The sequence below is a fragment of the Annulohypoxylon maeteangense genome, assembly GCF_022496945.1.
Source record: "Annulohypoxylon maeteangense strain CBS 123835 unplaced genomic scaffold GGS22scaffold_5, whole genome shotgun sequence".
NCBI lineage: Eukaryota > Fungi > Ascomycota > Sordariomycetes > Xylariales > Hypoxylaceae > Annulohypoxylon > Annulohypoxylon maeteangense.
This window is the reverse complement of record NW_025953252.1, coordinates 1,631,776-1,645,756: the sequence shown is the minus strand read 5'-3', so window position 1 is coordinate 1,645,756 and position 13,981 is coordinate 1,631,776. Positions and strand designations below refer to the sequence as shown.

Sequence of the window (13,981 nt, the reverse complement as noted above, 5' to 3'; positions counted from 1 at the left end):
ACACGGTTGGGAGTCACTGGTGGGCAGTCTTTTAGTAAGTAAATCAATCTGAAAATCTGAAATCATCAACTTACTTACCTATCTTCCTCCTACTTTTCAAATCATGAGCGCCCAAGATCTTGCCCGTTCTCTTGTTGCTGCTGGCTCGGTAAATCTTCCAGATAATAAGGGTGAAGGTATCTACACCCTTAGCGTCAGGGACGGTTACCTTGTTGAGAAACACTGGGTGGGCGATGTTATCCAGAACGAGAATGTGATTGCTTCAAACGTGAAGGATAATACCACGGCTTCGTATTTACTTAATATCGAACAAGACCTTGTACGTTAAGCGAAGTCCCCACAAGCAACTATTGGCTCTTAACCTACCTATACTAATGCAACACCCGATGTTCACCAACAGCGTCTCGTTGTTTTTATCGACCAAGACAATGCTATACAATGCTCTGCATATAACGATGACATCGAAGAGTGGGAGGAAACACCTCTTGGGGACAAGTGGAACATTGAAACAAACCCCCAGAGCAAATTGAGCGCAACAATTGGCCCTGAGGATGAGATCGTGATCTCTTATCAAGATGTAAACGGTCGCCTAGCCGGCATAATGGGCGCGGGTGAAGAGTGGAAAGCGTTTGGCCCCCTAGCTGGTAACCCCATCTCAGGGACGCCACAGCGCCTTGAAGTTATCGACGACATAGTATACCTCTTCTATATCGAGGAAGGCGCCGGTATTGGTTACCTAGTGCTTGACCTAGATGCGGGGGTATGGAAAGGTGAGGTTCTGTATTCGAACATTTTATCATTAGAATATATTGCTAACTTAGGGGGTCTTGCCTTACATGAATCAGCCAATGTACTCCACAACACAAAGTTTGATACCATCGTTGACAACTTCTGTGTTACTAAGGACTTCGATACAGGGAGTTTTCAGAGCTACTTCTTAACTGGGGGGTCCTTGTGGAATGTAGATGGAGAAAAAGGGAAGATTTGTCTGGGAAATGTGGAGACTAACGGTAGATTGATTCCTTCAGATAAGGCTCAGGCTGGATTCAGGGTCAAGTGGCGAGGTGCTCGCAAAGTGAAGGCATCTAAGAGGAAGATTACAATCTGGTATTGATGCTGTAAGTGAGGGGATCAAAGTCCACCGTCTCTGTAGAATGATGTATGGTATTAGGTGTAGCATAGTTCATAGCATTCATCGGGGATAATCTAACGTTGCATACTACGTACCTGCCTAGTACCTACCTACCTAGTACGTAGACACTATGGACTTTTTACACTCCATAGGCGTGCATGGAAATATGCAAGTTGGTGCTTCGTGTTGGGAATAGAGCCACGTCACAAACACGGCTTCGGGTAGAATTAGGCCCCCTTTTCTTCAGCTTTGAAACTGATATTATTTCATAACAAATCTATTCCCATATTCGCTTTATTTACCCAGTACTCAGCTTATTTTCGATCAGATTTCCGAAATCATTGATGCCTATCTTGAATATAATACTTTAAGTTGGAAGCTATGGCGATGGATACACAGCCCGATGGTATGGATATAAGAGATATTAAAGTTACAACCGACATACAACATTCTAAGCAAAAGAATGGTGATCCACCAATACCGGAGCATTTTGGAATAGATCTCACTACACCTGTACGTCGGTGGGAGAAATGGGTGGTGAAATTAACATTCGACAAGTTGGGAAGTAAGTAGATCAATTCATACTATCTGTGATGACATAAACTGACAAAAGGCTTTGGCATACACTTGTAAAAGAGGAACAGCATGGAAATGGTTTCTACGTTAACGTTCCTAACCCCAACTTTGACGTTATTCTGACGGCTGGACACAACCTCGTCGACAAACCCGAGCATTATTGCTCTAATATTAGAATTGTCCACGACCCTCACACTAAAAACGATATTCCGGTAACGCATGAAATGATTCGCGTATGCCAGACCTATTTCAAAGAACCCAATGAACTCAACGCTATATTTGATTATGGAGTCATTCTTTTGAAGAGGGGTAAAAAGGACCGTCATCGCGGATTCGGATTCAACCTTATGTTAGGGCTTGCGCCTCTTCGAGGAGGGAGCACATATTCTACTGGAAGAGGGGAAAAAGACATACTACAGGACAGTGTGGTATACGTCAGTGGATATATGCCAGGGGATTATCCTCCTCAAGATCCGAGGAGATCGGATGGAAAGTGTATCCGGGCGATGTCTAAACAGTTACACTATACAGCCGATACTATGCAAGGTATGAGTGGCGGCCCTGTCTGGATAGGGTTTCGCGGGGTTGAGACTGTAGTAGCGATACAGTAAGTTCACTACCCTAATTCCTTTAGTACGGTTTTTGCTATAAAACTCGATGAATTCTAATATCTTTCTCAAGTAACTATGGCTCGGAAAGGAAGGGACAAGGGAACAGGGGGTCGAGATTGAACCCCAGTGTGTGGCATACCATATTTAAATGGGTGAACATTGGCTGGTTCAACAAGTCGCTTCATTATCGGGGGCATGACACCTACGCGATGCACCTTCATCTACCGTGGAATCCTACCTCTAACGAGGGGAGAGTCCGTGTAGGTAAACCTGGCCGGATAGAAACGTTGTTCGACATCATACCTGTATCGGCTAGGCCAGACGATAAAGAACTGAATGCAGGGTACGGCTTTTCTCTACGACCCTCGAACACTAGTAATGGGTCTGCCAATACGAATACCATTGCATCGGATCCCATGTGGGTGAGATGGGAGCCAACGAGGGGCAGGATTTCGCTCACAGATCGTTTTGATGCTCGGTGTGAGGTTAAAATCCCAACATTGATTGTTCAACCAGGAAAACCGTTTTCGATACAAGCGCAACACGAGGATAGCTGGAAACAACTACGCATGGCAATGGAATATGTTGACGAGGGGGATTGGGAACATATAGAAGATAATGCAGAAAATTCGGCAGATACATCGGAGATATCATTCATCTCGCTTACTGGGGATAAGGTGAGTGCTCGTTGCCCAGTATCTGTTTTTTGTTAACCTTGGAAGCTCTGTGGAGGGTATTTCTGTTAACACATCTTAATAGCTATTTGAATTTAAGTAGAGCAGTTTGCTTTTATGGAATCGGGAAATTCAAGAAGTTGGATGGATATATAAGCCAAGGCTTAAAGACGTTGCGACATTTCGGTTTCTAATAATTATAGGTACAGTAGGCCGTTAAATACATGGGCCATTTTGCTGAGGGTTGTTAACGGGGGCAACCATAGCAAGAATAGGTACAATTGAACTGCTAGATTCAATGTTGGTTACCCCTGAAGCGCTATTAGCTTATGCGACAGTGAATAAACTGCTAAACTAAATTGACCTAAAATCTAAGAAAATCCATTAGCGCTAGAGTGGCGTTTACACTACACACTCTGTATTTTGCCGCTAACCCCCCCTGTAAAAATACGAGACTCAGCGCACTCTGTTCAACAACGGCTCCATCTATATCATAGATGCGAATTCTATATAGGTAGGTCCCTACAGTAAGTAAAAGTCGCGTATTGTAGATATAGGTACTTATAAGGCCTTGTTTTATGCTGTTGTCGAACCTTTGTTGAAAAGAGTGAATAGAAAAATAGTAATGCAATTTACTTGGTCAAACCTCAATAATTGAGCACTAATTAAACTCCCTTATAATCATAGCACTGAGCAGTACCAAGTCCCCTATTATAATAACCCTGGGGGATGTTTTTGGGGGCGGTTTGACGGTTTCCAGCCTTTTACACACCGTAGAGATGTGGAGATAATTCCTGCTGACATTCTTATCTCCGTTGTTCCCCGCGACTTTGCTTAGAAACACACCATAGAAACCCCTGCCATCGCTTCTTAATCGGGTAGAAGAGGTCTTCAATTCCGTATATTATTGATGGTGAATGCATGACTAAGTGCGCTATAATTTCGGCGAGACAAAACTGGAAGTTGGTATGTCTGTCTTATTTACAGGGAGGTTCGTTTGCGTAGACTTAAGTAGGTACTTTAACCCTACCTAAGCTCACCCTCATCGCATCTTCATTGTTATTACCTAGATATCATAACTTTATCCTAACAATGTCTACCACAAAACCCTTTAACCCCTTTCACTCAGAGCTGCTCATATACCGTGCTGTTGAAGATACAATCGAGGATAAGTCGTTTGTAAACTCTATCCAGAGCGACGCAGAAGCGCAATCCGGTTCTAGTTATGGACTCCTGCGCCCAGAGAGCATGAAGACGAGCGACGAGTTCAAGAAGCATGTAGCTGAAAAATGTCTTCTTGGAGCTATTATTTGTCTACCGTACGATTCTCGGGAACCACTTACGAACGTAAATGCTGGAAGTCGAGTCGGTATCGTATGCCTCAAGTCAAACCCACAGAATTACGCACACCATAGATGGTCGGATATCAGCATCGATATCGCAAAGGAGTACCGTGGAAAAGGATACGGCGGCGAAGCAATTAGGTGGGCGCTGTGGTATGGGTTTCAAATGGCAGGGTTGCATCGCATCCAAATTAGTGCCCTCTCGTTCAACACGGGCGCCGAGAAGTTATACAGGAAGCTGGGATTCACCGAAGAAGGGAGACAACGCGAGTTCATGTGGTTTAATGGCAGCTGGCATGACCATATACTTTTCAGTATGCTGGAAGATGAATGGCGAGAAATACAAAAGAAAGCTGGAAAGGAGGTGTGATTCGTGAATGCTTCTAGTTCTACCTAGGTACCTAGGTACCTAGTAGGTAACTATCTCCATTGCTTGCTTACAGAAGCGGGGTCGCAAACGAAGAGGTGTGAATCCTTCAGAGGGAGAGGGCCTATGGATCAGTGGCTATAGATTTCATGTTCAGCTAATTAGGTGTACCTAGGTCTCAATTAGATAGCTATATTTCAGCAACAGATTCAGGAGATGCCTTGACGGCACTGCACATCCGTCCATCTTTGCTGACGGTGTAAGCTTCACTACCAACACCAACTGTGGCATATAAGAGACTATCAGGATCATATTTCGCCTTAATTCTCCTCAATTCTGGGTAATTCGCCCCGAAAAACGTCTCTTGCCAATTGCTCTGTTGGAAGTCGGCTTCGTTCATGTAAGCTCCTGCACCTGGGGTAGCCGCTTCGACCACAGGCTGCACCTTGTTGGTCATATTGAGTTGTGTCTCGACGTTCTCTTCAAATGGAACTTGAAAGCTCCACGGCAAAGTGAGAGCCGCGTGAACAATCGATTCGCGCCACTGGGGTAGTACCGCATTGGCCTTACCCTGTCCAAATTGAGAGACATTGAGGCCCACGCCGATGTATACCACCCCCATCTCTGCGATCTTGCGCACGGTTGATGAGAAGTCGGGGAGTACTGAGCGTGGTATGAGACGTCCTCCAAAGAGCTGGGTGCCGACTTGAATGTTGCCTTGTGGAAGGGGGCCCCAGTAATTATTATAATGATCGTAGTAGCTTGGAAACTCTGTGAAATTAGGCTTTAGCGAGACGCCTATAGCTGAGAGCGATTTAGTAAGAGGCTCGAGGATCTGCTCGACTTCTTCTAAGGACTTATTGTATGCTGTCATGGCTGGAATTTGTAAAAATGTGTTTGTGAAGAAGTAGATAATCATTACACCGGAGTCGACGATCTCGGGTAGGGCGGCGTGGAAGGCGTCTATCGCGTCGAATATTTGGTTCGGGTCCTCGTCTGAACCGTTAATTTGGAATGATGCGCCGCTCACCATGTTATCCGGGTGGGCTTGGACGGTCATAGAGATGACAACGCCATAATTACCCCCACCCCCGCCACTAAGCGCCCAGTAGAGGTCTTGATTTTCTGTTCTTGATGCTGTCAATAGCTCCCCAGTGGGCGTGACCACTTCAAAGGATAGTGTGTTATCGGCGGCTAAGCCAAAGTTGGAGCTCAGCGCTGAGTGGCCTCCGCCTTGGGTGTACCCCCCTGCGATTCCCACTGTAGGGCATTCGCCTGTTAGCACAACGAGCCCAGACGCATCCGCTGCCGCAAGAGCTTCGTATCCTAATACACCAGCTCCAATTTTTAAAGCCTTGCCATTATAATACGGATCAATCCAATCCAAAACCTCAGTACTCTTTAAGTGATGAAGCCAGACTGAAAGCGCACCGGCTCCTGTCGATCTACCTAAGTAATCATGACCGGTATTACGGATGACAAATCGCACATTCTTCTTATTGGAAAAGTTGAGCGCAGCGATAACATCATCTGGCTTAGATACGTTGACTGAATAGCTAACATAGTTGCCGAGAGTGCATGGCTTGCTTTGGGGTTGCCAAGGGTCGCAGCTCTGATTCGCGAATATGGGTGCCATCACAGATGAAGACGACTCCAGACTAAATTGAGGTAAATATGTAGGTATCTAAGGTAGATGCAGAGAGGTGCTTACTGTATACCAGAATAGAGCCATTGGTCCTGCAAAGAAGCGCATAGCTTTTCGTCGTATGTAGGATCATGACATGGCGACCCAAGAGGGATGGTGGCGATTAATCGACCGCCGACTGTGTTATTTAAAGCAGCCCATTCATCTTGAGAAGGCCAGTTGACGTCGCTAGGCAAGTATTTGCACTGCGCCAACTGTAAGTTTTATCAGTATGAGTCCCCTAATTTTGTTGTAACAGACGTGTATCTTACACTATTTGCCCCCACTACAGCGACGCGGATTAGGACAACAATGAGGGGTTTTACGCCACCAACCATTCTTGATAAAATTTCTCAATAGAGGTATGAATGAGAGTTGATGGCATCAAACACCCGAGGCTTTTCCTCTCGTATATCCTATTCAGTCTACTGAGGATCAGACATTCTGAGAGCTGTAATACTGCCATATCGCGTTTATTATATACTGCTTTTGAGAAAGATGTGGGCGATAACTAAGCTTCCACCCGTCGTGCTAATGGAAATAGGTACTAGCTCCAGTGGACAGTCCCTGGTCTCACCGCCTATTATCAGGTTACGGAGATCCTACTTAGGCGTATCTGCAAACTCAGTCCGGTGCTATCCCGAAAATGGCGTCGCGTATGAGAAAAACAAGTCCTCACCAACTTCTCGGAAGCCGTACCGAATGCAGTAGGTAGAATTTCCATATCGCTACAAGTGATCGCAGCTAACTCCTAAAGCGAATGAAATGAATCCGCGAAGCTGAATGTGGCCTTATTGGATGCGGCGGTTATCTATCCGCCAACCCGCTAGATTCCTTTCGCACGTTGATTTCCACAGTCTACTCTTAAACGGGAGCACGCTGTAACTTAGGGCATCCATTACTGTAATCATTACCTAGGCAACAGTGAATACATTTCTACGTGATTCAAATATTTCAACCAATGTAGGTAATTATCTTGACATCAACCACTTTTTATCACCTATGGCTCATGATCGCTGCATTCAATTTCCTACTAACTTGATATCACTAGAGTTACCTACCTATATTCTACCTAGTTATGCATTGATGAGGTAGCTTTATACTCAGATGCTCGCTTATAAAAAATCAGTATGTAGGTAACGTCGGATTTCCTAAATTCATTTATAGGTACGAAGTAGCCCTGGAGGTAGGAGCCCTAGAGTGTTGAAAATTGCAGGGCTACCTAGCACTTTACTTCGCGAGGATGCGCACTAAAACTTAGGGTATTTATAATGGCTTGTAACGGTATACTCCCTGTAATAATAGCGCAACCCTATTGAGAATTAGCCTAAATCACTATGCAAAAAAAGATTCGGCGGGTTAGCGGACACTATTCGGGGTCCGGGAAGAAAATAATGGGGTTTCTTCGGTCCGGCCCCATTCTTTCTACCTAGTATCTAACCGGGAATCTGCACCTGCCCTCCGCTTATCGATCCGTTTGCCTACGTAGTTTCCCTTGGTTCAACTCATCTTTTTGAAGAGAAGGGGGATAAAGAGGGTACACAAGCAAAGGCGGATGTCTTTACGGTGCCTAGACAATAATAGCTATATAGATGGGGCCGGCTAACTCTTGTTGGTGGCTAGCTACAGATTATTTCTACGACTTTAAGTATCACCATGTAGACGATACAGTTCCTTAAACTTCGAATCTCCCTCCATGAGTGTTTCCGGAGTACCGTACTCAAGTAGCTCTCCGGAGTCGAGGAGTGCGACTACATCGTAACTGCGCGGTACGTGACGTAGCCGGTGCATAACGGCTAGGACAGTGCACTCTTTGAATTCGGAATCAATTATTTCCTGCATGATAGACTCGGTCTCATCGTCAACGCTGTTTTGGGTGTCATCCAGGCTGTTATTAGCATGTTATGTATGATATTTAGGAAAACGGGTAATATATGGGGCTTATGGGGAAAGGAGGTAAAGTGGGGGTTGATGGTTGAGTACTCACCTGCTCATAGCCTCATCGAGCACCAAGATGCCACCCTTGCTACTCTTCTTCCACTGTTGCACCATAGCTCTGGCAAGACATAGCAGCTGTCTCTGGCCAGCAGACCACGATGTTGGATCTAGCAAGATATCTATACCTCCCTGTGTGTTGACAGAGTCCCAAAGGCCCACTCTCTCCAATGCGCGGTGAATCATCTTGTCGTTAACCTTCTCTCCATCGCTGCTACTTGGAGCACGAGAAGCGTCGGAGGCTAGAGTAAAATTAGAAGAAATAGGATCCATATTGAAGCGCAGGGTTCCTGGAACAAAGAACGGGTCTTGAGGTATGACGTTGATACGTGCGCGAAGGTCGGCGCGATTTACGGTGGTGATGTCGACGCCGTCGATTTCAATTCGACCTTGAGATGACGAGTCATCCAGCATCCGCAATAGCGCAAGTAGCATGGATGTCTTGCCGCTACCAGTGCGCCCGCAGATGGCTACATGTTGGCCAGACTCAATAGATAGGGAGATGTTCTTTAGTGCTGGCTCTACGGTGGGCCTATTGCGATGTCTATTAGTCTTTAAGTTTCTAATTTCGTTCGCCTCCGTCGTGGGAAGATCCTTATACTTGGAGGCCTAACTATGCGAAAAAGACGAGGGGACACAGCAAAGAAATTAAAAACAACTTACCCGTATGAAGCGGCGACATCGACAAACTTGATCGCACCATTACTTGGCCAATCCGGAGGCAGCTGAGAGTCTGTCGCAGCCCCGGCCTCCGGCTTGTCTTCCTCTTCAGTCTCCGTATCTGCCACGAACCGTTTGACACGAGCGACAGCCCCAACACTTGACTCGAGCTTCGTCCAATTCTGTATTAGACGCGCAAGGGTCTCACTGAAGCGCACCACGACGAGCAAACTCACACCGACGCTACCCGGGGAGAAGCGATCATGCCATGTGACAACAACGGCTACCAGCACCACAGCTAGCGCGGCCACCAGCAAGTCCAATACAAACGCAAGCCAGTGCTGGATGCAGCTCTGGAGATAGACGGGTCGCTGAGAGTCGTCGACCAACTGGTAATTGCGATGGCGGTAATGCAATTGCCAGCCAAATGCGCGGATTGTCGCGCTGCCTTCAGCGGTATCGGTCGTTTCACCGAAGTGCGTATATAGCGGGGCACGGGCTTCGATTCCGAGAAGACGCACTTGTCGCGATGTCTGTAGGTAGAATCGTTGTAGGAAGTAAACGGCTAGAGCTACGAAGGGGATCGTTACGCCGAGGTATTTGGAGAAGATCGCGAGGATTACGACCTTGATCACGATAGATACAGCAGCTATCATACGCAGGTTAGTAAGTCTTTGAAGAGATTTCGGGCAAAGTATTGATGACTGGGAATACTAACTGGACGTGTAATTCACCATCACTAGGGGTAACTCCATGTCTACGAGTTCCATATCTTGGCTAAATCTAATGCATGATAACAATGAAGAATTAGTTGTCACGGCAAATAAAAAGTAGCATTGTCTAGACCACAATGACATATCAGAAGAGCTACTTACCGATTGAGGAGTTCACCGCTATCCGTAGAAGCGAAGAAGCGGAATGGCGCCCTATTTGAAATGGTTAATATACTGTAATATTATAACAGTAATTAAGCGACGGGCTTACTTGACTACGGCTTCAAGTAAATCAGCATGAAGATTGGCTGCCGTGTTTGATACTATAGAGATTATTGCGAACCTGTCACCAGTTTTGTTAGCTAACATCCCCCCACTCAAATAACGTGCCTGTAACTCACCAAGCTGCTACGGAAGCACCGATAACTCCAAGAACACCGAGCATCGCATATATTCCCATATACAACCCTACATCTTTGTTGGGCTCAATCGCATTTGCTTCAGACCACCAGTTCACCACAACAGCTTCGACTAGTTAGTATTGTGTCTTGACCAAAACGATACCGCAATACTTACTCGAGAACTCTGTGCAGAACATCCAGAGAGTCACAAACCCCAGATACATACCGACTGCGAGGTAACCCGCATTGGTGAAGTAGTACTTGTAGACGGCCAAATCTCCGTGCTTTCGTCGAATATCTGTGAGTAACTTGTTTGTCTCCTCAGCCATTTGGGTTGATAGCCGAGAAGTCTCGCGGGTCAACTCGGAGTTATCAGCATCAGGGTTATCCTCGGTATTCTCAGCATTGGACTCGGGCTGCATAGAAATTCCAAGTTTGCTGACGTAGCCGTCGCCTTGCAAGAGTTCTGTGGGGCTCCCAGTCTCTATTATACTGCCGTCCTTGAACACAATTATAGAATCCGTGAGCACCATGATATTTTCTATGATAATTGAGTCAGTGTTGATTTCTCCGTTATTCGACATAACATACTGTTATGTGTAGCTAAAACCACAGTTGCTTGGCGTTTTCTAAGAAGGCCATCGCGGCCGAGAAGACGTGATGCTACCAGACTCGCGGTGCCGGAATCCATACCACTGAAGACATCATCGAGAACAACGACTTTATGCCCAGCATAAACAGCGCGGGCTAAGGCCTAAGAAGTTCATGAAACTGTTTTAGCAAATTACCTATCTCAAAGGGTCGGTGGAAAAATATTTAACTTACGATGCGTTGTTTCTGACCACCGCTCAAGTTCTGGCCTGTACTCCCAACATTGGTAAGGTCGCGTCCAGGTAGTTGGCGTAAGTCGGGATCAAGGCCGCAGGCATACGTCACATTGTCATACCACTTTTTCTCATAAGCCGATACGGCAATGATATTTTGACGTACCGTCTTGTTCTCGAGCCACGGCGCCTGTGCGCAGTAAGCTATTGCCCCGCGAATTCTACTATGTTCTTGAGGGTTATCTCCGGGAGCCGGAGTTAGTGTGATCATTTCACCCAGTAAGCTGTTGAGGAAAGCCGTCTTTCCGCTTCCGACAGGTCCTACGATCGCCGTGACTCCTCCCTCATGAATATTCACGTTGATATCCTTCAATACGGCTGGCTTGTCTTTGGCCCATGCGAAACTTTGGCCTTGTATGGAAACAAGCCTGTTTTCTACTATGTGGGCGTGTTTTTCGCTGCCTTTCGGCGATGAAAGACGTTGAGGAGCGCTATTTGAATCGCTGTGCACTGAGTCATGATCATTCGTATCAGAATTCGTCGCATTGTTACAGTATTCCTGGATACGCTCAAAACTTCCGATACATTGGAAAACTTGTGGAAGTGCTTGGATGAAGATAACCACTGGGGTCGTCAGCAGACTGATCAAGGCGATTGAGGTGAAAGCCTGCGCAGCTAGGAGGGATTGGTTCTTCCAGAAGATCGCTATTATTACATATACGGCGAAAGTAACAACGGGTGCAAGGTTGATAGGAGTAAGAGCTGTATATAATTGTTAGCGACAACATCATTCCATATCATGGGGCTCGAATCAACGAACACAGTAGTAATGTCCAAACCAAGAGTTTTCTGAATGCCTTGGATGTGTTTACCTCATCCATTCGGAGTTTTTGAAGGGTCGACGACATCACAGACGAGAGCCCGAGCATCTTGACAGCCTTCATATTCCCTAGGAAGTTGGATGTGACCTTAAGTCTCTCTTGGACTTTTTCGATCCATTGAACTTGGGCAGTTCGGGCCCCCATAGACACCTTGGATGTAGCGGCGATAAATACTAGATGACAGTACTGCTGTTTAGTGACGTTGCTTATGAGTTAATCATGAGGGTTGATGACCTACTGATAATGAGGACTATGGGGGCGAGACAAGCAACGGACATCTGCAAGCCAAGAAGCCAGCTAGCAATGGCAATATCCACCAATGAACCCCAGGTCTCGTGGAATAACTGCATCCCAGTCACTATCCTTTCTACATCCGTGCTCATGAGGGCCATCGCAGTGGTCTCTCCCTTGTCAGCTGTTCGTCTATAGACCGTTCGGGCGTAAATAAGCGCAATGAGACCACCCCGCATCCTAGTTATAAATCGGAAGTTCTGGTATTGGTATATGGAAGTAGAAACCTGCGCGAAGTTGTATGAGTCATTTGTTCTTGGATAAAAGGGTGGAACTATTGGAGGCCGACGTTGAGAACTTACCGCTACACCTAGGTAAACAAGAGCCCACGCACCAATTAGACCCTTCCCATAGTTAGAATCGGGATTTTCTTGGCCGACGAACGTCACAGTTGTGTCGACTAGGAATGGCTGCGCGAAGGTGAATGCTGTCAGGCAGAGCCGAGGTACGACGGCCGATAGGAGCGAGAACAGATAGCCTTGGAAGCATGCGCGAAGAAGGCTATGTTTAGCCTGGGGGTTATCTACGAGTAGGGACGTCAGTAAACGACTTTATCTCCGAACCAGCTAAGAGATTATAACAAATATTACATACAGCGAGTCCAAGTTGCCTCGAGCGTCTTCCCCAGCTGTCCGCTTTCGAGCCCTGTATCGAGAGGCGGAAGGTCATTCAGCGTAATGATCCTAGTATAACCAGCGCGGAACGTGGCAGCAAGCCAGGTGAAGCCAGTTCGAGTCCATATTCCGCTCCTCTGTTCAGGCGCTAGAGTTTTAGCCTTGACAGGAGAATCCTCGTCTTTGGCCCCTTCGTCATCGCTTCGAGCTTGAGATGGAGCCGAACTTATTGCGATATCTATTTTCTTCTCAATAGACTCCAATAGTAACGCTACGCTAGTCAGGGCAAAGACAAGAGTGGCTACTGCAGGAACGGAACGGTCCTCATTGGCGCTACTGGGATGTAGCAATAGCCAGAAAGTACGCGTTCGCGGGATACCAAGTACCACTAGTACGGAGAGGTAAAGGCCGAGAAGTGTAGAGGGTCGCAATGCACGCGTATGATCCGCGAATGACAGGACTAAGGCTGCGACGGTTGCTACGGCGCTCAGGATGTCGGAAGCAAGCGAAGCGTTCGTAGCGAATGCCGGATGCCGGATCCGGAGAGCTAGGAACGCTAATTGAGCAGCTAGTAAGCCGGCAAGTGCGGCGAGCTTAATCGCTAAGAGTTTAGAGCGGAGAGGAAAGACGACAGGGGTGCCGGCGGGTGAGTTCCGCCGGAGATGGGGGAGCAGCAATGCCGTAATACGGGCAGGCAGGAGCGCTAAGAAGACCGCAGCTGGCAGGCACGCGAAGAAAATATCCTCGAATTGGAGGGTGAAGTCGAAGGAGCGACAGTCGGGGTCGACTCGGGGTCCGAATGCCCGGTCGCTCCCAGGCGAACAACGATTACTTCCAGTTGTGGCCATTACCTAATACGATGCTCACTCACATAGATGTACAAATCAAGGTGAAAGAGCTAAAGGCAACATGATGAAAATGATGTTGAAAGTGCACCAGTAGATTGAAATGGGAGCGTTGCTTATGACCTACCCCAACTTCGAAGTGTATCTGGCTTAGCCAACGTGTCGTTGTTGGTGCCTGCCCTGCCTGCACTCATGGTACCTACCTGGAAATTTTCAAACATGGCTTTACTTAATCAAAATGTCTCAGATCGAAAGCGGAATTACATCATGTACGTAATCTGTGTAACATTGAAGATTTCCAAGATCTACAGGGCCATCTGCATTATACCCCGCTGTAAAGCGCTAACGCTAGCTAATCTAGTCCTAGCGT

The 13,981-nt window shown here is 46.7% G+C and overlaps 4 protein-coding genes across 4 annotated transcripts; 2 read left to right on the top strand and 2 right to left on the bottom strand.

Moving 5' to 3' along the window:
• Positions 1-103: 103 nt before the first annotated feature.
• Positions 104-3,096, top strand: GGS22DRAFT_178918 (uncharacterized protein; the record flags this gene model as incomplete). Its single annotated transcript, XM_047963630.1, has 7 exons — positions 104-319; positions 401-770; positions 846-1,075; positions 1,505-1,697; positions 1,769-2,315; positions 2,390-2,996; positions 3,079-3,096. 7 exons carry the CDS (start codon positions 104-106, stop codon positions 3,094-3,096), a joined length of 2,181 nt encoding a protein of 726 aa, XP_047820769.1.
• Positions 3,097-3,963: 867 nt separating this feature from the next.
• GGS22DRAFT_159000 (putative GNAT family acetyltransferase) lies at positions 3,964-4,910 on the top strand. Its single transcript, XM_047960729.1, has one exon. It carries the CDS (start codon positions 4,086-4,088, stop codon positions 4,704-4,706), a length of 621 nt encoding a protein of 206 aa, XP_047820768.1. The 5' UTR covers positions 3,964-4,085; the 3' UTR covers positions 4,707-4,910.
• On the bottom strand, positions 4,894-6,725 carry GGS22DRAFT_187012 (FAD-binding domain-containing protein; the record flags this gene model as incomplete). Its single annotated transcript, XM_047964534.1, has 3 exons — positions 4,894-6,361; positions 6,415-6,602; positions 6,660-6,725. 3 exons carry the CDS (start codon positions 6,723-6,725, stop codon positions 4,894-4,896), a joined length of 1,722 nt encoding a protein of 573 aa, XP_047820767.1.
• A 1,038-nt stretch (positions 6,726-7,763) lies between these two features.
• GGS22DRAFT_158997 (ABC transporter) lies at positions 7,764-13,797 on the bottom strand. The gene is made up of 14 exons (XM_047960728.1): positions 12,747-13,797; positions 12,455-12,675; positions 12,100-12,379; positions 11,801-12,034; positions 10,982-11,742; positions 10,748-10,910; positions 10,332-10,697; positions 10,157-10,280; positions 10,027-10,098; positions 9,918-9,968; positions 9,761-9,825; positions 9,046-9,691; positions 8,375-8,914; positions 7,764-8,254 (listed from the first exon to the last, which is right to left on the bottom strand). Exons 1-14 carry the CDS (start codon positions 13,612-13,614, stop codon positions 8,032-8,034), a joined length of 4,614 nt encoding a protein of 1,537 aa, XP_047820766.1. The 5' UTR covers positions 13,615-13,797; the 3' UTR covers positions 7,764-8,031.
• Between the last annotated feature and the right edge of the window lie 184 nt (positions 13,798-13,981).

Bases quoted from the DNA above. Each gene is read 5' to 3' on its own strand.
- GGS22DRAFT_158997 (XM_047960728.1), bottom strand. From the start codon at position 13,614: ATGGCCACAACTGGAAGTAATCGTTGTTCGCCTGGGAGCGACCGGGCA. The intron at 12,676-12,746 runs GTATGTAATATT...CCCTACTCGTAG, and splicing joins CGAGGCAACTTGGACTCGCT to ATAACCCCCAGGCTAAACAT. The intron at 11,743-11,800 runs GTTCGTTGATTC...AATTATATACAG, and splicing joins GGTTTGGACATTACTACTGT to CTCTTACTCCTATCAACCTT.
- GGS22DRAFT_159000 (XM_047960729.1), top strand. From the start codon at position 4,086: ATGTCTACCACAAAACCCTTTAACCCCTTTCACTCAGAGCTGCTCATA.